This window comes from Oncorhynchus gorbuscha, unplaced genomic scaffold (assembly GCF_021184085.1).
Source record: "Oncorhynchus gorbuscha isolate QuinsamMale2020 ecotype Even-year unplaced genomic scaffold, OgorEven_v1.0 Un_scaffold_947, whole genome shotgun sequence".
Classification (NCBI taxonomy): domain Eukaryota; kingdom Metazoa; phylum Chordata; class Actinopteri; order Salmoniformes; family Salmonidae; genus Oncorhynchus; species Oncorhynchus gorbuscha.
The window spans coordinates 85,001-110,724 of NW_025745891.1; the positions used below are offsets into that span (position 1 = coordinate 85,001).

A 25,724-nucleotide genomic window follows, 5' to 3' on the forward strand; every position below is an offset into this window, starting at 1 on the left:
GACCAGTCAGTTGTGTTATCCACCTCATTATAATGACCAGTCAGTTGTGTTATCCACCTCATTATACTGACCAGTCAGTTGTGTATAATGACCAGTCAGTTGTGTATAATGACCAGTCAGTTGTGTTATCCATCTCATTATAATGACCAGTCAGTTGTGTTATCCACCTCATTATAATGACCAGTCAGTTGTGTTATCCACCTCATTATAATGACCAGTCAGTTGTGTTATCCATCTCATTATAATGACCAGTCAGTTGTGTTATCCACCTCATTATAATGACCAGTCAGTTGTGTTATCCATCTCATTATAATGACCAGTCAGTTGTGTTATCCATCTCATTATAATGACCAGTCAGTTGTGTTATCCACCTCATTATAATGACCAGTCAGTTGTGTTATCCATCTCATTATACTGACCAGTCAGTTGTGTTATCCACCTCATTATAATGACCAGTCAGTTGTGTTATCCACCTCATTATAATGACCAGCCACTTGTGTTATCCACCTCATTATAATGACCAGTCAGTTGTGTTATCCACCTCATTATAATGTCGAGTCAGTTGTGTTATCCACCTCATTATAATGACCAGTCAGTTGTGTTATCCACCTCATTATAATGACCAGTCAGTTGTGTTATCCATCTCATTATAATGACCAGTCAGTTGTGTTATCCACCTCATTATAATGACCAGTCAGTTGTGTTATCCATCTCATTATAATGACCAGTCAGTTGTGTTATCCACCTCATTATAATGACCAGTCAGTTGTGTTATCCATCTCATTATAATGACCAGTCAGTTGTGTTATCCATCTCATTATAATGACCAGTCAGTTGTGTTATCCACCTCATTATAATGACCAGTCAGTTGTGTTATCCATCTCATTATACTGACCAGTCAGTTGTGTTATCCATCTCATTATAATGACCAGTCAGTTGTGTTATCCACCTCATTATAATGACCAGTCAGTTGTGTATAATGACCAGTCAGTTGTGTATAATGACCAGTCAGTTGTGTTATCCATCTCATTATAATGACCAGTCAGTTGTGTTATCCATCTCATTATAATGACCAGTCAGTTGTGTTATCCACCTCATTATAATGACCAGTCAGTTGTGTTATCCATCTCATTATACTGACCAGTCAGTTGTGTTATCCATCTCATTATAATGACCAGTCAGTTGTGTTATCCACCTCATTATAATGACCAGTCAGTTGTGTATAATGACCAGTCAGTTGTGTATAATGACCAGTCAGTTGTGTTATCCACCTCATTATAATGACCAGTCAGTTGTGTTATCCACCTCATTATAATGACCAGTCAGTTGTGTTATCCACCTCATTATAATGACCAGTCAGTTGTGTTATCCATCTCATTATAATGACCAGTCGGTTGTGTTATCCACCTCATTATAATGACCAGTCAGTTGTGTTATCCATCTCATTATAATGACCAGTCAGTTGTGTTATCCACCTCATTATAATGTCCAGTCAGTTGTGTTATCCATCTCATTATAATGTCCAGTCAGTTGTGTCATCCACCTCAAAAGCGTCTGCTAAATGGCATATATTATTATTATTATTACCTCATTATAATGACCAGTCAGTTGTGTTATCCATCTCATTATAATGACCAGTCAGTTGTGTTATCCACCTCATTATAATGACCAGTCAGTTGTGTATAATGACCAGTCAGTTGTGTTATCCATCTCATTATAATGACCAGTCAGTTGTGTCATCCACCTCATTATAATGACCAGTCAGTTGTGTTATCCATCTCATTATAATGACCAGTCAGTTGTGTTATCCACCTCATTATAATGACCAGTCAGTTGTGTCTAATGACCAGTCAGTTGTGTTATCCACCTCATTATAATGACCAGTCAGTTGTGTTATCCATCTCATTATAATGACCAGTCAGTTGTGTTATCCACCTCATTATAATGTCCAGTCAGTTGTGTTATCCATCTCATTATAATGTCCAGTCAGTTGTGTCATCCACCTCATTATAATGACCAGTCAGTTGTGTTATCCATCTCATTATAATGACCAGTCAGTTGTGTTATCCACCTCATTATAATGACCAGTCAGTTGTGTATAATGACCAGTCAGTTGTGTTATCCATCTCATTATAATGACCAGTCAGTTGTGTCATCCACCTCATTATAATGACCAGTCAGTTGTGTTATCCATCTCATTATAATGACCAGTCAGTTGTGTTATCCACCTCATTATAATGACCAGTCAGTTGTGTATAATGACCAGTCAGTTGTGTTATCCACCTCATTATAATGACCAGTCAGTTGTGTTATCCATCTCATTATAATGACCAGTCAGTTGTGTCATCCATCTCATTATAATGACCAGTCAGTTGTGTTATCCACCTCATTATAATGACCAGTCAGTTGTGTTATCCACTTCATTATAATGACCAGTCAGTTGTGTTATCCATCTCATTATAATGACCAGTCAGTTGTGTTGTCCACCTCATTATAATGACCAGTCAGTTGTGTTATCCATCTCATTATAATGACCAGTCAGTTGTGTATAATGACCAGTCAGTTGTGTTATCCACCTCATTATAATGACCAGTCAGTTGTGTATAATGACCAGTCAGTTGTGTTATCCATCTCATTATAATGACCAGTCAGTTGTGTCATCCATCTCATTATAATGACCAGTCAGTTGTGTTATCCACCTCATTATAATGACCAGTCAGTTGTGTTATCCACTTCATTATAATGACCAGTCAGTTGTGTTATCCATCTCATTATAATGACCAGTCAGTTGTGTTATCCATCTCATTATAATGACCAGTCAGTTGTGTTATCCATCTCATTATAATGACCAGTCAGTTGTGTTATCCATCTCATTATAATGACCAGTCAGTTGTGTTATCCACCTCATTATAATGACCAGTCAGTTGTGTTATCCACCTCATTATAATGACCAGTCATATGGTAGAGGAGTGTATCAGTCTGTTGTGTAGCTGGTAGAGGTGTGTATCAGTCTGTTGTGTAGCTGGTAGAGGTGTGTATCAGTCTGTTGTGTAGCTGGTAGAGGTAGAGGTGTGTATCTGTCTGTTGTGTAGCTGGTAGAGGTGTGTATCAGTCTGTTGTGTAGCTGGTAGAGGTAGAGGTGTGTATCAGTCTGTTGTGTAGCTGGTAGAGGTAGAGGTGTGTATCAGTCTGTTGTGTAGCTGGTAGAGGTGTGTATCAGTCTGTTGTGTAGCTGGTAGAGGTGTGTATCAGTCTGTTGTGTAGCTGGTAGAGGTGTGTATCAGTCTGTTGTGTAGCTGGTAGAGGTAGAGGTGTGTATCAGTCTGTTGTGTAGCTGGTAGAGGTGTGTATCAGTCTGTTGTGTAGCTGGTAGAGGTAGAGGTGTGTATCAGTCTGTTGTGTAGCTGGTAGAGGTAGAGGTGTGTATCAGTCTGTTGTGTAGCTGGTAGAGGTGTGTATCAGTCTGTTGTGTAGCTGGTAGAGGTAGAGGTGTGTATCAGTCTGTTGTGTAGCTGGTAGAGGTAGAGGTGTGTATCAGTCTGTTGTGTAGCTGGTAGAGGTAGAGGTGTGTATCAGTCTGTTGTGTAGCTGGTAGAGGTAGAGGTGTGTATCAGTCTGTTGTGTAGCTGGTAGAGGTAGAGGTGTGTATCAGTCTGTTGTGTAGCTGGTAGAGGTAGAGGTGTGTATCAGTCTGTTGTGTAGCTGGTAGAGGTGTGTATCAGTCTGTTGTGTAGCTGGTAGAGGTAGAGGTGTGTATCAGTCTGTTGTGTAGCTGGTAGAGGTAGAGGTGTGTATCAGTCTGTTGTGTAGCTGGTAGAGGTAGAGGTGTGTATCAGTCTGTTGTGTAGCTGGTGGTAGAGGTGTGTATCAGTCTGTTGTGTAGCTGGTAGAGGTGTGTATCAGTCTGTTGTGTAGCTGGTAGAGGTGTGTATCAGTCTGTTGTGTAGCTGGTAGAGGTGTGTATCAGTCTGTTGTGTAGCTGGTAGAGGTGTGTATCAGTCTGTTGTGTAGCTGGTAGTATCAGGTAGAGGTGTGTATCAGTCTGTTGTGTAGCTGGTAGAGGTGTGTATCAGTCTGTTGTGTAGCTGGTAGAGGTAGAGGTGTGTATCAGTCTGTTGTGTAGCTGGTAGAGGTAGAGGTGTGTATCAGTCTGTTGTGTAGCTGGTAGAGGTGTGTATCAGTCTGTTGTGTAGCTGGTAGAGGTGTGTATCAGTCTGTTGTGTAGCTGGTAGAGGTGTGTATCAGTCTGTTGTGTAGCTGGTAGAGGTAGAGGTGTGTATCAGTCTGTTGTGTAGCTGGTAGAGGTGTGTATCAGTCTGTTGTGTAGCTGGTAGAGGTAGAGTCTGTTGTGTATCAGTCTGTTGTGTAGCTGGTAGAGGTAGAGGTGTGTATCAGTCTGTTGTGTAGCTGGTAGAGGTGTGTATCAGTCTGTTGTGTAGCTGGTAGAGGTGTGTATCAGTCTGTTGTGTAGCTGGTAGAGGTGTGTATCAGTCTGTTGTGTAGCTGGTAGAGGTAGAGGTGTGTATCAGTCTGTTGTGTAGCTGGTAGAGGTAGAGGTGTGTATCAGTCTGTTGTGTAGCTGGTAGAGGTGTGTATCAGTCTGTTGTGTAGGTGTGTATCAGTCTGTTGTGGTAGAGGTGTGTATCAGTCTGTTGTGTAGCTGGTAGAGGTGTGTATCAGTCTGTTGTGTAGCTGGTAGAGTGTGTGTATCAGTCTGTTGTGTAGCTGGTAGAGGTAGAGGTGTGTATCAGTCTGTTGTGTAGCTGGTAGAGGTAGAGGTGTGTATCAGTCTGTTGTGTAGCTGGTAGAGGTGTGTATCAGTCTGTTGTGTAGCTGGTAGAGGTGTGTATCAGTCTGTTGTGTAGCTGGTAGAGGTGTGTATCAGCTGTTGTGTAGCTGGTAGAGGTGTGTATCAGTCTGTTGTGTAGCTGGTAGAGTGTCAGTCTGTTGTGTAGCTGTAGAGTGTAGAGGTGAGGTGTGTATCAGTCTGTTGTGTAGCTGGTAGAGGTGTGTATCAGTCTGTTGTGTAGCTGGTAGAGGTAGAGGTGTGTATCAGTCTGTTGTGTAGCTGGTAGAGGTGTGTATCAGTCTGTTGTGTAGCTGGTAGAGGTGTGTATCAGTCTGTTGTGTAGCTGGTAGAGGTGTGTATCAGTCTGTTGTGTAGCTGGTAGAGCTGGTAGAGGTGTGTATCAGTCTGTTGTGTAGCTGGTAGAGGTGTGTATCAGTCTGTTGTGTAGCTGGTAGAGGTGTGTATCAGTCTGTTGTGTAGCTGGTAGAGGTGTGTATCAGTCTGTTGTGTAGCTGGTAGAGGTAGAGGTGTGTATCAGTCTGTTGTGTAGCTGGTAGAGGTAGAGGTGTGTATCAGTCTGTTGTGTAGCTGGTAGAGGTAGAGGTGTGTATCAGTCTGTTGTGTAGCTGGTAGAGGTAGAGGTGTGTATCAGTCTGTTGTGTAGCTGGTAGAGGTGTGTATCAGTCTGTTGTGTAGCTGGTAGAGGTGTGTATCAGTCTGTTGTGTAGCTGGTAGAGGTGTGTATCAGTCTGTTGTGTAGCTGGTAGAGGTGTGTATCAGTCTGTTGTGTAGCTGGTAGAGGTGTGTATCAGTCTGTTGTGTAGCTGGTAGAGGTAGAGGTGTGTATCAGTCTGTTGTGTAGCTGGTAGAGGTGTGTATCAGTCTGTTGTGTAGCTGGTAGAGGTAGAGGTGTGTATCAGTCTGTTGTGTAGCTGGTAGAGGTGTGTATCAGTCTGTTGTGTAGCTGGTAGAGGTGTGTATCAGTCTGTTGTGTAGCTGGTAGAGGTGTGTATCAGTCTGTTGTGTAGCTGGTAGAGGTGTGTATCAGTCTGTTGTGTAGCTGGTAGAGGTGTGTATCAGTCTGTTGTGTAGCTGGTAGAGGTGTGTATCAGTCTGTTGTGTAGCTGGTAGAGATGTGTATCAGTCTGTTGTGTCGCTGGTAGAGGTAGAGGTGTGTATCAGTCTGTTGTGTAGCTGGTAGAGGTAGAGGTGTGTATCAGTCTGTTGTGTAGCTGGTAGAGGTGTGTATCAGTCTGTTGTGTAGCTGGTAGAGGTGTGTATCAGTCTGTTGTGTAGCTGGTAGAGGTAGAGGTGTGTAGCAGTCTGTTGTGTAGCTGGTAGAGGTAGAGGTGTGTATCAGTCTGTTGTGTAGCTGGTAGAGGTGTGTATCAGTCTGTTGTGTAGCTGGTAGAGGTAGAGGTGTGTATCAGTCTGTTGTGTAGCTGGTAGAGGTGTGTATCAGTCTGTTGTGTAGCTGGTAGAGGTGTGTATCAGTCTGTTGTGTAGCTGGTAGAGGTGTGTATCAGTCTGTTGTGTAGCTGGTAGAGGTAGAGGTGTGTATCAGTCTGTTGTGTAGCTGGTAGAGGTAGAGGTGTGTATCAGTCTGTTGTGTAGCTGGTAGAGGTAGAGGTGTGTATCAGTCTGTTGTGTAGCTGGTAGAGGTAGAGGTGTGTATCAGTCTGTTGTGTAGCTGGTAGAGGTAGAGGTGTGTATCAGTCTGTTGTGTAGCTGGTAGAGGTGTGTATCAGTCTGTTGTGTAGCTGGTAGAGGTAGAGGTGTGTATCAGTCTGTTGTGTAGCTGGTAGAGGTAGAGGTGTGTATCAGTCTGTTGTGTAGCTGGTAGAGGTGTGTATCAGTCTGTTGTGTAGCTGGTAGAGGTGTGTATCAGTCTGTTGTGTAGCTGGTAGAGGTAGAGGTGTGTATCAGTCTGTTGGGTAGCTGGTAGAGGTAGAGGTGTGTATCAGTCTGTTGTGTAGCTGGTAGAGGTGTGTATCAGTCTGTTGTGTAGCTGGTAGAGGTAGAGGTGTGTATCAGTCTGTTGTGTAGCTGGTAGAGGTGTGTATCAGTCTGTTGTGTAGCTGGTAGAGGTGTGTATCAGTCTGTTGTGTAGCTGGTAGAGGTGTGTATCAGTCTGTTGTGTAGCTGGTAGAGGTAGAGGTGTGTATCAGTCTGTTGTGTAGCTGGTAGAGGTAGTGTGTATCAGTCTGTTGTGTAGCTGGTAGAGGTAGAGGTGTGTATCAGTCTGTTGTGTAGCTGGTAGAGGTAGAGGTGTGTATCAGTCTGTTGTGTAGCTGGTAGAGGTAGAGGTGTGTATCAGTCTGTTGTGTAGCTGGTAGAGGTAGAGGTGTGTATCAGTCTGTTGTGTAGCTGGTAGAGGTAGAGGTGTGTATCAGTCTGTTGTGTAGCTGGTAGAGGTAGAGGTGTGTATCAGTCTGTTGTGTAGCTGGTAGAGGTAGAGGTGTGTGTGTTTCTCAGCTGATGCTGTTCTCTCAGTTCACTGACACATAATGGTGACTGTCTACACAATACACTGTCCACGGGGACTGGTGAGACGAGCCACATACACACACACACACACACACACACACACACACACACACACACACACACACACACACACACACACACACACACACACACACACACACACACACACACACACACACACACACACACACACACACACACACACACACACACACACGTCTCTCATTCTCACTCACAGTGTTCATCTGTGTTGTCCTTAAATGGCCTTAGGAGGGGAGCCTTCCTCACTTCAGACACAGTGTGTGTGTGTGTGTGTGTGTGTGTGTGTGTGTGTGTGTGTGTGTGTGTGTGTGTGTGTGTGTGTGTGTGTGTGTGTGTGTGTGTGTGTGTGTGTGTGTGTGTTGCATGCGTGCGTGCGTGCGTGCGTGCGTGTGTGTGTGGTGGAGGGGTCCCTGTGGTCCAGTTATAATGGATTAAGATTGGCCAGGGAATACCAGACTTCAGCTCTCACAACACCTCTATCGAGCCTCCTCCTCTCCTCTCCTCTCCTCTCCCTCTCCTCTCCTCTCCTCTCCTCTCCTCTCTCCTCTCCTCTCTCCTCTCCTCTCCCTACCCTCCTCTCCTCTCCTACCTCCTCTCTACTCTCCTCTACCCTCCTCTTCCTCTACCTCCCTCTCCTCTCCTCTCCTCTCCTTTCCTCTCCTCTCCTCTCTCCTCTCTCCTACTCCCTACCCTCCTCTTCCTCTCCTCTCCTCTCTCCTCTCCTCTCCTCTCCTCTCCTCTCCTCTCCTCCTCTACCTCTACCAGCCTCCCTTCTATAACTCCTCCCTACCCTCCTCTACCTCCCTTCCTCTCCTCTCTCTTGCTCTCCTTCTTCCTCCCCTCTCCCCTTCCTTCCTCTCCTCTCTACCTCCCTCACCTCTATAGCACCTCTCTACCCTCCCTCCCCATATCACCTCCCATAGTACCCCCACTGGGCCAAACCTGTCCCAGTGGACAACAAGATGAGACAGGAGGCATGGAGTGAGAGGAGAGGACTGTTGGTCCTCTGGGACTGTTAAAGTGTTTAATAGAGTCGGGGTTGAATAGGAGATGACTGTTATTAATAGAATGTTGTTACCATGGCTGTGTTATTAATATAATGTTGTTACTAAGGCTGTGTTATTAATAGAATGTTGTTACTAGGGCTATGTTATTAATAGAATGTTGTTACCATGGCTGTGTTATTAATATAATGTTGTTACTAAGGCTGTGTTATTAATAGAATGTTGTTACTAGGGCTATGTTATTAATAGAATGTTGTTACCATGGCTGTGTTATTAATAGAATGTTGTTACTAAGGATGTGTTATTAATAGAATGTTGTTACTAAGGCTGTGTTATTAATAGAATGTTGTTACCATGGCTGTGTTATTAATAGAATGTTGTTACTAAGGCTGTGCTATTAATAGAATGTTGTTACTAAGGCTGTGTTATTAATAGAATGTTGTTACTAGGGCTGTGTTATTAATAGAATGTTGTTACTAGGGCTGTGTTATTAATAGAATGTTGTTACTAGGGCTGTGTTATTAATAGAATGTTGTTACCAGGGCTGTGTTATTAATAGAATGTTGTTACCAGGGCTGTGTTATTAATAGAATGTTGTTACCAGGGCTGTGTTATTAATATAATGTTGTTACTAGGGCTCTGTTGTTAATATAATGTTGTTACTAAGGCTGTGTTATTAATAGAATGTTGTTACTAGGGCTGTGTTATTAATATAATGTTGTTACCAGGGCTGTGTTATTAATAGAATGTTGTTACTAGGGCTGTGTTATTAATATAATGTTGTTACTAAGGATGTGTTATTAATAGAATGTTGTTACTAGGGCTGTGTTATTAATAGAATGTTGTTACCAGGGCTGTGTTATTAATAGAATGTTGTTACTAAGGCTGTGTTATTAATATAATGTTGTTACCAGGGCTGTGTTATTAATAGAATGTTGTTACTAGGGCTGTGTTATTATTAGAATGTTGTTACTAGGGCTGTGTTATTAATAGAATGTTGTTACTAAGGATGTGTTATTACTAGAATGTTGTTACTAGGGCTGTGTTATTAATAGAATGTTGTTACTAGGGCTGTGTTATTAATAGAATGTTGTTACTAGGGCTGTGTTATCAATAGAATGTTGTTACTAAGGATGTGTTATTAATAGAATGTTGTTACTAAGGATGTGTTATTAATAGAATGTTGTTACTAGGGCTGTGTTATTAATATAATGTTGTTACTAGGGCTGTGTTATTAATATAATGGTGTTACTAGGGCTGTGTTATTAATAGAATGTTGTCACTAGGGCTGTGTTATTAATAGAATGTTGTTACTAGGGCTGTGTTATTAATAGAATGTTGTTACTAGGGCTGTGTTATTAATAGAATGTTGTTACTAGGGCTGTGTTATTAATATAATGTTGTTACTAGGGCTGTGTTATTAATAGAATGTTGTTACTAGGGCTGACCCCAATTCGTCGACTGGTCGATTGTTTGGTCAGTAGTCTGTTGGCCGACTTGTTTTAGCTGAGCAGCAGCAAATTACATATATACTGTATATATTTAAATATATTTAAATATATATATACTACATACATACTGTATATATTTAAATATATATATACTACATACATACTGTATATATTTAAATATATATATACTACATACATACTGTATATATTTAAATATATATACTACATACATACTGTATATATTTAAATATATATATACTGCATGCATACTGTATATATTTAAATATATATATACTACACATATACTGTATATATTTAAATATATATATACTACATACATACTGTATATATTTAAATATATATATAATACATTTATACTGTATATATTTAAATATATATATACTACATACATACTGTATATATTTAAATATATATATATACTACATATATACTGTATATATTTAAATATATATATACTACATATATACTGTATATATTTAAATATATATACTACATATATACTGTATATATTTAAATATATATACTACATACATACTGTATATATTTAAATATATATATACTACATTTATACTATATATATTTAAATATATATACTACATACATACTGTATATATTTAAATATATATATATACTACATTTATACTGTATATATTTACTTTCATCTCTGTGAACTAATTCATTGCGGAGGCCTCGACTAAAATGCAAATGTATGTTTGATCCATAAATGTGGTTTGGAGGCTCCATATGGACGATGTGACGCAACGAGGAGCCTCCAGAGGCGTCCAGACAGAGGCCAGATCCGCACCGCATCGCCATTTGCCTCCACAAATGTCGTAACAATGCATTGACACGATTGTCAATGTAAATCACTGTATAATCACAAACTCACTTCGTTGACAACTGCCTCCGTGAAGCACGAGGAAGACGGATGCCATGATTTCTGCAGAGGCCGTATGACCTTAAATCTGGGCGCTGTGTGGTGGATCGTCTGCATTGGCCATGCTGTCGTCCAGATGTACTATGGAACTTCTCTGTGTCTCTCTCTCTCTCTCTCTCTCTCTCTCTCTCTCTCTCTCTCTCTCTCTCTCTCTCTCTCTCTCTCTCTCTCTCTCTCTCTCTCTCTCTCTCTCTCTCTCTCTCTCTGTCTCTCTCTCTCTCTGTCTCTGTCTCTGTATCTCTCTCTGTATCTCTCTCTCTCTCTCTCTCTCTCTCTCTCTCTCTTGCTCCCTCTGCTCTCTCTCTCTCTCTCTCTCTCTCTCTCTCTCTCTCTCTCTCTTGCTCTCTCTTGATCCCTCTCTCTCTCTCTCTCTCTCTCTCTCTTGCTCTCTCTATCACTGATAATTATCTCCTTTACTTCTATAGAGACATTCTATCACTGAGAGTTCTACAGTTATATCACTGAGAGTTCTAGAGTTCTATCAGCTAGACACGCACCTGGTTACACATAGAAGTATATATGCCTATAAGCTACCTGTCCTGCATTCAAATGTAGGTATATAAATGTGTCCATTTGGGAGATCTCTTTCTGATTGGCTTAAAGGGGACCGAGAGACTGAAATACAGCTTCTATCTCAAGGCCATCAAACTGTTAAATAGCCACCACTAACATTGAGTGGCTGCTGCCAACATACTGACTCAACTCTAAAATAACTTGTCTGTAATAATGTCTGTAATAAATGTATCACTAGCCACGTTATATATTGTTTACATACCCTACATTACTCATCTCATATGTATATACTGTACTCTATACCATCTACTGCATCTTGCCTATGCCGTTCTGTACCATCACTCATTCATATATCTTTATGTACATATTCTTTATCCCTTTACACTTGTGTGTATAAGGTAGTAGTTGTGAAATTGTTGGATTACTTGTAGATATGTATCCGCTACGGAGCCGCAGTCAAACGACCACCCCTCATCACTGTCAAACGCTCCCTAAAACACTTCTGTGAGCAGGCCTTTCTAATCGACCTGGCCCGGGTATCCTGGAAGGACATTGACCTCATCCCGTCAGTTGAGGATGCCTGGTCATTCTTTATAAGTAACTTCCTCACCATTTTAGATAAGCATGCTCCGTTCAAAAAATGCAGAACCAAGAACAGATACAGCCCTTGGTTCACTCCAGACCTGACTGCCCTCGACCAGCACAAAAACATCCTGTGGCGGACTGCAATAGCATCGAACAATCCCCGCGATATGCAACTGTTCAGGGAAGTCAGGAACCAATACACGCAGTCAGTCAGGAAAGCTAAGGCCAGCTTCTTCAGGCAGAAGTTTGCATCCTGTAGCTCCAACTCCAAAAAGTTCTGGGACACTGTGAAGTCCATGGAGAACAAGAGCACCTCCTCCCAGCTGCCCACTGCACTGAGGCTAGGAAACACGGTCTCCACCGATAAATCCATGATTATCGAAAACTTCAACAAGCATTTCTCAACGGCTGGCCATGCCTTCCGCCTGGCCACTCCTACCTCGGCCAACAGCTCCACCCCCCCCCCGCAGCTCCTCGCCCAAGCCTCTCCAGGTTCTCCTTTACCCAAATCCAGATAGCAGATGTTCTGAAAGAGCTGCAAAACCTGGACCCGTATAAATCAGCTGGGCTTGACAATCTGGACCCTCTATTTCTGAAACTATCCGCCGCCATTGTCGCAACCCCTATTACCAGCCTGTTCAACCTCTCTTTCATATCATCTGAGATCCCCAAGGATTGGAAAGCTGCCGCAGTCATCCCCCTCTTCAAAGGGGGAGACGCCCTGGACCCAAACTGTTACAGACCTATATCCATTCTGCCCTGCCTATCTAAGGTCTTCGAAAGCCAGGTCAACAAACAGGTCACTGACCATCTCGAATCCCACCGTACCTTCTCCGCTGTGCAATCTGGTTTCCGAGCCGGTCACGGGTGCACCTCAGCCACACTCAAGGTACTAAACGACATCATAACCGCCATCGATAAAAGACAGTACTGTGCAGCCGTCTTCATCGACCTTGCCAAGGCTTTCGACTCTGTCAATCACCATATTCTTATCGGCAGACTCAACAGCCTCGGTTTTTTGGATGACTGCCTTGCCTGGTTCACCAATTACTTTGCAGACAGAGTTCAGTGTGTCAAATCGGAGGGCATGCTGTCCAGTCCTCTGGCAGTCTCTATGGGGGTGCCACATGGTTCAATTCTCGGGCCGACTCTTTTCTCTGTATATATCAATGATGTTGCTCTTGCTGCGGGCGATTCCCTGATCCACCTCTACGCAGACGACACCATTCTATATACTTTCGGCCCGTCATTGGACACTGTGAACCTCCAAACGAGCTTCAATGCCATACAACACTCCTTCCGTGGCCTCCAACTGCTCTTAAACGCTAGTAAAACCAAATGCATGCTTTTCAACCGATCGCTGCCTGCACCCGCATGCCCGACTAGCATCACCACCCTGGATGGTTCCAACCTTGAATATGTGGACATCTATAAGTACCTAGGTGCCAACACCTCATTCGGACACCTTTCGTTCCAGTACTCTGCTGCCTGTGACTGGAACGAATTGCAAACATTGCTGAAGTTGGAGACTTTTATCTCCCTCACCAACTTCAAACATCAGCTATCTGAGCAGCTAACCGATCGCTGCAGCTGTACATAGTCTATTGGTAAATAGCCCACCCATTTTCACCTACCTCATCCCCACAGTTTTTATTTATTTACTTTTCTGCTCTTTTGCACACCAATATCTCTACCTGTACATGATCATCTGATCATTTATCACTCCAGTGTTAATCTGCAAAATTGTAATTATTCGCCTACCTCCTCATGCCTTTTGCACACAATGTATATAGACTCTTTTTTTTTCTACTGTGTTATTGACTTGTTAATTGTTTACTCCATGTGTAACTCTGTGTTGTCTGTTCACACTGCTATGCTTTATCTTGGCCAGGTCGCAGTTGCAAATGAGAACTTGTTCTCAACTGGCCTACCTGGTTAAATAAAGGTGTTCTCAACTGGCCTACCTGGTTAAATAAAGGTGAAATAAAAAATAAATAAAAAATCAGACTGCATTGTCAGAACTAGAAGCACAAGCATTTCGCTACACTCGCATTAACATCTGCTAACCATGTGACTGTGACAAGTAAAATTAGATTTGTTTTTAAATCTCCACCACTAATAAACTGTGGAGCTTCTCAAAGTAAATGTTTTCTTCACCTAAAAACAGCAAGTATTTGTAATTCCGTTGAGAATTACAAATAGTTCCTCAAAGTATTTGAAAAATCCTTCCAGCTCTCTCCCTTTCGATAACCACTCAGAGTGAAAGAGAAACATTTCATGCTCTGATCTGAGAATTGAACCCTGTGGTACTCCCATAGAGACTGCCAGAGATCCTCTCTCCTTTTTTGATAATGTTAGGTTCTTATTGTCCAACAATAACTACTCAGAGTGAAAGAGAAACATTTCATGCTCTGATCCAGTGGAAACATCATAAAATAGCCCTATCTGATTACTTCTGATCAGTGGTTGACTTGGACTGGAATGGGTTCCATATTCAGGTGAACTCATTTTGGGTTCTGGAACTGTTTTATATTCAGGTGTAGGAGCTCCAGAATACTTTAGAGATAATATTCTATAAGAGGAAGAGGAGCTCGAGCAGTAGATCATTTGAGGTGAAGGTACTCAGCTCCTGGCCAAGTCAAGCACTGCTTCTTATCCATTACTCAACTAGCCGACAGATGTGTCTGGAAACTCTGAAGACCCAGAATATTTTATACAGTGTTATAAATTTACTTGGCCCCGACTCAAGTTAATAGTTGATACAATATGTCAAGTTCGTTGCAGACAGGCCATATGTGTAACGGCTTTCTTGTGGAGAAGGAGAGTCGGACCAAAATGCAGCGTGTAGATTGCGATCCATGTTTAATAAACAAACGTAAAACACGAATCAATTATAAACACTACAAAACAAAGAACGTAATGAAAACCGAAACAGCCTACTAACACAGAGACAGGAACAAGGACACTAAGGACAATCACCCACAACAAACTCAAAGAATATGGCTGCCTAAATATGGTTCCCAATCAGAGACAACGATAAACACCTGCCTCTGATTGAGAACCACTTCAGACAGCCATAGACTTAACTAGAACACCCCACTAAGCTACAATCCCAATACCAACACACCACATACAAAACAAACCATGCCACACCCTGGCCTGAGCAAATAAATGAAGATAAACACAAAATACCTCGACCAGGGCGTGACAATATGAAGCCAATGTGATTTATAGAATATTTAATTTTTTATCAGGATATTTTCTACCTGCAGGTTGCAATGTATTTATTTGTTGGCTTTATGTAGACTATTTTCTTTACCATAGTTGGCAATAGAAGTTACTTTTTAGGTTAGTATCATTTTATTTAGATTTGGATATAATTTTGATTTAACACATTACAATATATTTTGACATATGAAGACGTTATTATAAATTAAATTAAACTTTTCCACAGAAATGTGTGAAAACCATAACTGGCATGCAGATGGGGTAGAGACGGTAAGGTCATTCAACATGAGAAAGGTTGCCGACTCCTAACCTATTACCGGCAACTTCAGGAGAGTAATGGCAGAATCTGCTAACGCCAGCAGGAATAGGAGGAGAATAATCGGGTCAGGTTCAGGTTGTTTCTCTTTCTTCTGGTTTATCTAGATCTCTGGCTCCCTCTTGAGTCATTTGTGTCTTATTTCAGTGAACATGAAGTTTAAAGTATCAGAGAAGCTCAATGCATATCGTTTATTTTTTTTAAACACATAGGGGGTGTCTATAAATGGAAAAATACACGTTTTAAAAATGTCGACCAATCGACTGGACAAAAGAACAGAAGACTTTCGGTCGACCATTTAAAAAAAAATCGTAGTAGTGTAGTAGTATTAGTGTAGTAGTGTAGTAGTAGTAGTGTAGTTGTAGTAGTGGTAGTAGTAGTAGTGTAGTAGTAGTAGTAGTAGTGTAGTAGTAGTGTTGTAGTGTAGTAGTAGTGTAGTAGTAGTGTAGTAGTAGTGTAGTAGTAGTGTGGTAGTGCAGTGTAGTAGTAGTGTAGTAGTAGTAGTAGTAGTAGTGTAGTAGTAGTGTAGCAGTGTAGTGTAGTAGTAGTGTAGTAGTGTAGTAGTAGTGTGGTAGTGTAGTGTAGTAGTAGTGTAGTAGTGTAGTAGTAGTGTAGTAGTGGTAGTAGTAGTAGTGTAGTAGTAGTAGTAGTAGTAGTGTAGTAGTAGTGTAGTAGTGTAGTGTAGTAGTGTAGTAGTAGTGTAGTAGTAGTGTAGTAGTAGTTGACTTACTCAGTGACTGTCTTGGAGGACTTCTCTCTCTTGAAAGCCAGTTGGTATTTCAGACTCTCCACTTCCTTCTTCATCTGGGGCAGATCCATCTCATCCATGACTGCTGATTGGCTGGGGGAGGTTACCCTGGCAACCTGGGGGTAGTAAGTAAGTAAGTCAAGTTAGTATTCTGAACCAGAACGGCTCATAGAAGTTATTGATCAACAGACGCCGAATACAACAGGTGTAGTAGACCTCACAGTGAAATACTGAATACAACAGGTGTAGTAGACCTTACAGTGAAATGCTGAATACAACAGGTGTAGTAGACCTCACAGTGAAATGCTGAATACAACAGGTGTAGTAGACCTTACAGTGAAATGCTGAATACAACAGGTGTAGTAGACCTTACAGTGAAATGCTGAATACAACAGGTGTAAACCTTACAGTGAAATACTTTCTTACGAGCCCCTAACCAACAATGCAATTTTGCATTTCTGCAAGATTTTTGAGCATGTCAAATTTCATATGGTTAATGCCCATTGAACCATATTGCAAATGCACGTGCATTTTCAATATGATTCTGTAATGAGCCAATGTGGAGGCTATATACAGGGGGTACAGGTACAGAGTCAATGTGGAGGCTATATACAGGGGGTACTGGTACAGAGTCAATGTGGAGGCTATATACAGGGGGTACTGGTACAGAGTCAATGTGGAGGCTATATACAGGGGGGTACTGGAACAGAGTCAATGTGGAGACTATATACAGGGGGTACCAGTACAGAGTCAATGTGGAGGCTATATACAGGGGGTACCGGTACAGAGTCAATGTGGAGGCTATATACAGGGGGTACCGGTACAGAGTCAATGTGCAGGGGCACCGGTTCGTCGAGGTCATTGAGGTAATATGTACATGTAGGTAGAGTTAAAGTGACTATGCATAGATGATAACAGAGAGTAGCCGCGGTGTAAAAGAGGGGGAGGAGGGAGGACAGGCAATGTGAATAGTCTGGGCAGCAATTTGATTAGATGTTCAGGAGTCTTATGGCTTGGGGGGTAGGAGCTGTTTAGAAGCCTCTTGAACCTGGACTTGGCTCTCCGGTACCGCTTGCCGTGCAAAACAGAGAACAGAAATAGAGAACAGTCTATGACTAGGGTGGCTGGAGTCCTTGACCATTTCTAGGGCCTTCCTCTGACTACACTACTACTACTACTACTACTACTACTACTACTACTACTACTACTACTACCACTAGTAGTACTACTACTACCACTAGTAGTACTACTGGTTTATTGTTAATTAACATTGTCTGTCTCCTCTACTCTCCTCCCTCTCTCACTCCAGTAGACAGGATGGCTGGGCTGAGGACTGATGCTGCTGAGGAGAGTAAGGGTGTTTGCCAGAGATATAGTCTCTGGTTTCACCGTGGGATTCTCCTGAGATGCTGGGAGGATATTTTTCTCTATCTTTCCTCTCTCTCTTCATCTCTCTATTAATGATTCTCTCTATCTCTCCCTCTCCTAACCTAATGGTGCTCTCTTTCTCCCTCTCCAACTCTCTCTTCTCTCTCCTCATTCATTCCTCTGCTTCTCTCTCTATCTCTCCCTCTCCTAACCTAATGGCGCTCTCTCTCCCTCTCTTCAACTCTCTCTTCTCTCTCCTCATTCATCTCCCTCTGCTTCTCTCTCTATCTCTCCCTCTCCTAACCTAATGGCTCTCTCTCTCCCCCTCTTCAACTCTCTCTCTCCTCATTTATCTCCATCTGTTCCTCTCTCCATCTCTCCCTCTACATCTCACTTTCCTTATTGATCTAAATCCCCGCTCCACGTCTCTCTCTCTCTCTACCCCCTCTATTTACCCCTTCCCCTTCCCTCTCTCCTCTCTCTCTCTCTCTCTCTCTCTCTCTCTCTCTCTCTCTCTCTCTCTCTCTCTCTCTCTCTCTCTCTCTCTCTACCCCCTCTCTCTCTCCCTCTCTCTCTCTCTCTCTCTCTCTACCCCCTCTCTCTCTCTCTCTCTCTCTCTCTCTCTCTCTCTCTCTCTCTCTCTCTCTCTCTCTCTCTCTCTCTCTCTCTCTCTCTCTCTCTCTCTCTCTCTATATATATATATATATATATATATATATATATATATATATTCTGGTACACTCAGCGATGAGTGTGTTCTGCTCTCTGATTCCTAAAAAAAGCTCATTCATTACTCAACACATTACTGACTGTACCCAACACCGCTGCGGCTGCCATCTCTCTCTCTCTCTCTCTCTCTCTCTCTTTCTCTTTCTCTTTCTCTGGCAGCAGTCCGTTGGAGGGGTGTAGGAGGAGGAAGAGGATGAGGGGGCTGGGAGAGGAGGAAGAATAGGCTCAGGGTGTTATGTTGGAGGCTGACTTCCATATGTGGACCATTCTAGCCTACCTGGGTTTCCTAACAGTATCTGGGTTTTCCTCTGTAGCCCTGAACACTCTGCTGTTCGTCATACAGGCACGGGAAGTTCTCTGCTCTAACGTTCTATACACTCATGTTGCTAGGCTACAGTCGCTAACACAACAGCAGAGCCCTGGTGTATGTATATTTGGTGTAGGAGAACTATGGGGGTTGTCATGTGGTATAATAATAACACTGTCAGCAAAGGCCCCAGACACTGCAGTAAGGTGTAGGATGGTTTGGGGGATGTAGGATGGTTTGGGGGATTAGGATGGTTTGGGGGATGTAGGATGGTTTGGGGGATGTAGGATGGTTTGAGGATGTAGGATGGTTTGAGGATGTTGGATGGTTTGAGGGATGTAGGATGGTTTGGGGGATGTAGGATGGTTTGGGGGATGTAGGATGGTTTGGGGGATGTAGGATGGTTTGGGGGATGTAGGATGGTTTGGGGGATGTAGGATGGTTTGGGGGATGTAGGATGGTTTGGGGGATGTAGGATGGTTTGGGGGATGTAGGATGGTTTGAGGATGTTGGATGGTTTGAGGATGTTGGATGGTTTGAGGGATGTAGGATGGTTTGGCAGATGTAGGAAGGTTTGGGGGATGTAGGATGGTTTGGGGGATGTAGGATGGTTTGGGGGATGTAGGATGGTTTAAGGGATGTAGGATGGTTTAAGGGATGTAGGATGGTTTGGCAGATGTAGGATGGTTTGGGGGATGTAGGATGGTTTGGGGGATGTAGAATGGTTTGGGGGATGTAGGATGGTTTGGGGGATGTAGGATGGTTTGGGGGATGTAGGATGGTTTGGGGGATGTAGGATGGTTTGGAGGATGTAGGATGGTTTGGTGGATGTAGGATGGTTTGGGGATAGGATGGTTTGGGGATGTAGGATGGTTTGGGGGATGTAGGATGGTTTGGGGGATGTAGGATGGTTTGGGGGATGTAGGATGGTTTGGGGGATGTAGGATGGTTTGGGGGATGTTGGATGGTTTGGGGATGTAGGATGGTTTGGGGGATGTAGGATGGTTTGGAGGATGTAGGATGGTTTGGGGGATGTAGGATGGTTTGGGGGATGTAGGATGGTTTGGGGGATGTAGGATGGTTTGGAGGATGTAGGATGGTTTGGGGGATGTAGGATGGTTTGGAGGATGTAGGATGGTTGGAGCATGTTGGATGGTTTGAGGGGTGTAGGATGGTTTGGAGGATGTAGGATGGTTTGGCGGATGTTGGATGGTTTGAGGGATGTAGGATGGTTTGGCAGATGTAGGATGGTTTGGGGGATGTAGGATGGTTTGGGGGATGTAGGATGGTTTGGGGATGTAGGATGGTTTGGGGGATGTAGGATGGTTTGGAGGATTTAGGATGGTTTGGTGGATGTAGGATGGTTTGGGGGATGTAGGATTGTTTGGGGATGTATGATTGTTTGGGGATGTAGGATGGTTTGGGGGATGTAGGATGGTTTGGGGGATGTAGGATGGTTTGGGGGATGTTGGATGGTTTGGAGGATGTAGGATGGTTTGGCAGATGTAGGATGGTTTGGGGATGTAGGATGGTTTGGGGATGTAGGATGGTTTGGGGATGTTGGATGGTTTGGGGGATGTAGGATGGTTTGGAGGATGTAGGATGGTTTTGTAGGATGGTTTGGGGGATGTAGGATGGTTTGGGGATGTAGGATGGTTTAGGATGGGATGTTTGGGGGATGATGGTTTGGAGGATGTAGGATGGTTGAAGGATGTTGGATGGTTTGGGGATGGGATGTTTTGGAGGATGTAGGATGGTTTGGGGGATGTAGGATGGTTTGGCAGATGTAGGATGGTTTGGGGATGTAGGATGGTTTGGGGGATGTAGGATGGTTTGGGGGATGTAGGATGGTTTGGGGGATGTAGGATGGTTTGAAGGATGTAGGATGGTTTGGGGGATGTAGGATGGTTTGGGGGATGTTGGATGGTTTGGGGGATGTAGGATGGTTTGGGTGATGTAGGATGGTTTGGAGGATGTAGGATGGTTTGGATGATGTAGGATGGTTTGGCAGATGTAGGATGGTTTGGCAGATGTAGGATGGTTTGGCAGATGTAGGATGGTTTGAGGTTGTTGGATGGTTTGGGGGTGTAGGATGGTTTGGGGATGTTGGATGGTTTGGAGGATGTAGGATGTTTGGGGATGTAAGATGATTTGGGGATGTGGAATGATTTGGGGATGTGGGATGATTTGGGGGATGGTTTGGTGATGTAGGATGGTTTGGGGATGTAGGATGACTGACTCAAAATCATTGGCCACTTTAATAAATGGATAACGAGTCACTTTAATAATGCCACTTTAATAATGTTTACATATTTTACATTACTCATCTCATATGTATATACTGTATTATATACCATCTATTTCATCTTGCCTATGCCGCTCGGTCATTGCTCATCCATATATTTATATGTATATATTCTTATTCCATTCCTTTACTTAGATTTGTGTTTATAAGGTAGTTGTTGGGGAATTGTTAGATTACTTGTTAGATATTACTGCACTGTCGGATCTAGAAGCACAAGCATTTCGCTACACTCGCATTAACATCTGCTAAACATGTGTACGTGACCAATAACATTTTGATTGGATTTTGATTTGAGGAGTATACCACCTCAGTCATCGGCTTCCTCAATAAATGCATAGATGACGTCGTCCCCACAGTGACAGTACGTACATATCCCAACCAGAAGCCATGGATTACAGGAAACATCCCCACCGAGCTAAAGGCTAGAGCTGCAGCTGTCAAGGAGCAGGACACTAATCCGGATGCTTATAAGACATCCCGCTATGCCCTCAGACAAACCATCAAGCAGGCAAAGCATCAATACAGGACTAAGATTGAATCCTACTACATCGGCTTCGACACTCGTAGGATGTGGCAAGGCTTGAAAACTATTACAGACTACAAAGGGAAACCCAGCCGTGAGCTGCCCAGTGACGAGGGCCTACCAGACGAGCAAAATGCCTTTTATGCTCACTTCGAGGCAAGCAACTCTGAAGCATGCATGAGAGCACCAGCTGTTCCGGACGATTGTGTGATCACGCTCTCCATAGCCAATCTGAGTAAGACCTTTAAACAGGTCTACATTCACAAGGCCGCGGGGCCAGAAGGATTACATTTGCATAACGCCCCAACAGATCCACAGATGACAAAATCTCAATCGCACTCCACACTGCCCTTTCACACCTGGACAAAAGGAACACCTATGTGAGAATGCTGTTCATTGACTACAGCTCAGCGCTCAACACAATAGTACCCACAAAGCTCATCATTAAGGTAAGGACTCTGGGACTGAACACCTCCCTCTGCAACTGAATCTTGGACTTCCTGACGGGCCGCCCCCAGGTGTTAACGGTAGGCAACAACACATCTGCCACGCTGATCCCCAACACGGGGCCCTCAGGGGTGTGTACTTAGTCCCCGCCTGTACTCTCTGTTCACCCACGACTGCATGGCTAGGCACGACTCCAACACCATCATTAAGTTTGCTGAGGACACAACAGTGTTAGGGCCTGATCACCGACAACGATGGGTCAAGAGTTTCAAGTTCCTTTTTGTCCACATCACCAACAAACTATCATGGTCCAAACATATCAAGACAGTCAGTAAAGTCACCATTTTTGATTTGTTAGGGCAAAAACAAAGCCATCAATTAGGCCAATAAGTGATGTATGTAAATGTGTTGTCATGGTTTAATTGTATTATATCTGTCAAAAACACCGGCCTATTAGCTGCCACTGATTGTCTTTCCTCTCCTCCTTGTATGTTTATTGGTAGCACCTGTTTATATATGATTAGTTTGTCTTTATTAGACAGCCCGCCTGGTTGTTGTGCGGGATTATTTCAGTGTAATGCTCTGTTGTAGAGGTACGTGTTAGTGTCGTGATTTTTCCGTTGTACATTTTCATTCCCTGTGTTTGGGGCCGGTTAGTATTGTGAGCACCCTGTGGTGCTTTGGTGCTATTAAAGACCACAGCATTGCACTCACTGTCTCCTGCGTTTGACTACGACACCCGAAGCATTACAATAATAACATCCCGCCCTAGGGGACTTACTTGGTGAGCAAAAGCCACAGGCCTTTAAAAAAAAAGGTAAGAAACAACCATATCTTTGTCACTAACAAATACAGCCACGGGTGGTAAACAATTTACTCAAAAAGAAAAGGCACCTTGGGAAATATGCAAATTACACTCTTTATACAGTGTTAAAACGTCCCAAAATGATTTTCTGTGAAACTACAGGTGTTAATGAAATTACACTGGGAAAGTCTAACACTAGTTAAAGAGAGTCCGGTTGACTATGAATCAAGTGTTTTTGTTTTACACTGTCGGTGTTGATATTGAGCTATATATATAGAGCTTTCCAAACACCACAGTCGAGTTCCTTTGAACACTTTTGCCAGAGTTAAATGAGGAGCACTGCAACACTTTGAAAAATGTTGTTATTTTAACACCACATCAAGTAGGACTTTATTTTTCACTGACCAATAGTGTACATGCCAGTGTTTTTCACTGACCAATAGTGTACATGTTACACTGGCCACATGGTACATGCCAGAGTTAATTAGACACAATTGATTTTTTGTTGCTGCCGAACGACCCGAACTGACTGTCCTGTGTCCATAGTCATGTGTTCTGTTGCTGTGTGTCTGTCCTCACCGAACGTGAACTGACTGTCCTGTGTCCATAGTCATGTGTTCTGTTGCTGTGTGTCTGTCCTCACAGAACGACCCGAACTGACTGTCCTGTGTCCATAGTCATGTGTTCTGTTGCTGTGTGTCTGTCCTCACAGAACACCGAACTGACTGTCCTGTGTCCATAGTCATGTGTTCTGTTGCTGTGTGTCTGTCCTGACCCGAACTGACTGTCCTGTGTCCATAGTCATGTGTTCTGTTGCTGTGTGTCTGTCCTCACCGAACGACCCAAACTGACTGTCCTGTGTCCATAGTCAAGACATCTCTAATGTGAAGGTAATGTCCTATTCTGTCTGATAACTGAGACTAACTATTGGTCTGTCTGGACACAGCAGCAGCCGGGGAGGTTTTAGAGGGTTTAGACAGGGAGAACACACACACACACACACACACACACACACACACACACACACACACACACACACACACACACACACACACACACACACACACACACACACACACACACACACACACACACACACACACACACACACACACACACACACACACACACACAAACAGAGGACTAATCATCACAATGTAGCCTGTGAAAATGTTGCATCAATCAATTAAGGATCAATAACGGTCTGAAAGTGGAGGGGGGGGGGGCAGCCAGGTCACACGTGATACAGGTCAGTGTTCGACGTCCGTCTGACTTGGAAACCGGCCACTAGGGGCAGCGGTGAGCTGTAGTTTTTCTTTTTTGTTCTGCTAAAGTGTTGTGGACGAGCTTATTCATCTGCGTCTGAGTCCAAACGTTGAGGAACGTCGGGATGTGACGTGGAAACCGGCCACTAGGGGCAGCGGTGAGCTGTAGTTTTTCTTTTTTGTTCTGCTAGAGTGTTGTGGACGAGCTTATTCATCTGCCTCTGAGTCCAAACGTTGCAGGTTCAAATCCAACAATAGAAAGTTGTTTTTTAAAGATTTTTTAGACGTTTTTAAGCCCATCCCATCCCAAACCTTAACCCTTACCTTAACCATTCAGGGTTAATTCCCTGTGTGGATCACTTGGTAGAGCATGGTGCTTGCAATGCCAAGGTTGTGGGTTCAATTTCTACAGGGGACCAGTAAGAAAACACATATATTCACTACTGTAAATTACTCTGGGTAAATGTAAAAAAAAAATTTGACTTTGAAATTCGACTTTTGCAATCATTTCTAAATTTGACATCAGAGAAACACGGATGAATGTCGAATTCTGACGTGAAGACTGTGAGAGCGAGTTGGAATCTGTCCCGCGGCCTGATAACTGAAGAGAAACACGGATGAATGTTGAATTCTGACGTGAAGACTGTGAGAGCGAGTTGGAATCTGTCCCACGGCCTGATAACTGAAGAGAAACACTGATAACTGAAGAGGAACACCGATAACTGAAGAGACGGATGGACGTGAAGAGAAGGAGGAAGGCCAGGTGATAACTGAAGAGAAACACGGATGAAGGAGGAAGAGGAGTTGGAATCTGTCCCGCGGCCTGGAGGCCAGGTGAGAGAGGAGGAGGTGGCTGAAGAGAAACACCGAGAGGAGGAGGAGAAGGAGGAGGCCAGGTGAGGAGGAGGAGGTGGCCAGGTGAGGAGGCCAGGTGAGGAGGAGAAGGAGGAGGCCAGGTGAGGAGGAGGAGGCCAGGTGAGTAGGCCAGGTGAAGAGGAGGAGGAGGAGGCCAGGTGAGGAGGAGGAGGAGGAGGCCAGAGGAGGAGGCCGGAGGAGGAGGAGAAATCCTTGTTTTATGTAACGTCCTCTGTTTCATCCCTCTCTGCTGAGTATGGAGGCGGAAGGAGTGAGAAACTGAAATGGTAATTTCCAACCCAAAGCTCCCCTCCTTCATCGATCGTGTGGATGTTCTTCTGTGAGGTCTGACTCTAAACAACATTCTGTCAGCACATACCATGTCAACACAAAACCCCATCTGATATACAAAGCTGTGAAATTAACTAATTAAATCGTTTTATGTATCTTTTACTATCCATTTGAATCACACCGCTTACCTCACTGATTTTTGCCGGTGGTAGCTGTTGCTCAGACCGGCTCCGTTTTAGGCTACCGGCGTCGGTATTTCGGTAAGGTGAGATGCGTCCCTCTGTTTCCTAAAATACCGGGAAGTGCCCGGGACTTTTCCGCGTCAAGTGGTTTCTGTTGTGTTCTCACACTGCGCACTACCAGTTCTCTTGCTCCGTCCAAATGGACAATTGGCCAATGTGACGGTTTAAATCCGCAGTCTGAAGTATATTCTACCGGCGATGACGGGATTTTGAGTACTAGATAGTCCTCTTCCCTTCTCCGGGATTTAATGGTCGGTCAGTCCGTCACTATAGAGCCGTGGGGCCGGTTTCCAGTTGGGTTGTCGGTCGGTGCTCTCTCTCTCTCTGCAGAGGCCGGGAGATGCTGAGGAAGTTACTGTACCGGGGAATGGCGGGGATAAGTCGCAAGCTGGCTGTTCACTCCCTGCTGCTGCTGAGCGGAGCTTCAATGTGTGTGTACGCGCGTGCGTGCGTGCTTAAAAGTGTG

At 43.5% G+C, this 25,724-nt stretch overlaps 1 protein-coding gene across 1 annotated transcript in view; it reads right to left on the reverse strand.

Annotated features, from left to right (window-relative positions):
• Nucleotides 1-25,724, reverse strand: part of LOC124020850 (guanine nucleotide-binding protein G(I)/G(S)/G(O) subunit gamma-13-like) — a 27,936-nt gene extending 2,212 nt beyond the window's left edge. The window contains exons 1-2 of the mRNA XM_046336142.1: nucleotides 25,205-25,724; nucleotides 16,104-16,237 (exon numbers count right to left, since the gene is read on the reverse strand). Coding sequence (XP_046192098.1) covers nucleotides 16,104-16,201 — 98 coding nt within the window. The 5' untranslated portion in view covers nucleotides 16,202-16,237; nucleotides 25,205-25,724. The remainder of the gene's footprint in view (nucleotides 1-16,103; nucleotides 16,238-25,204) is intronic.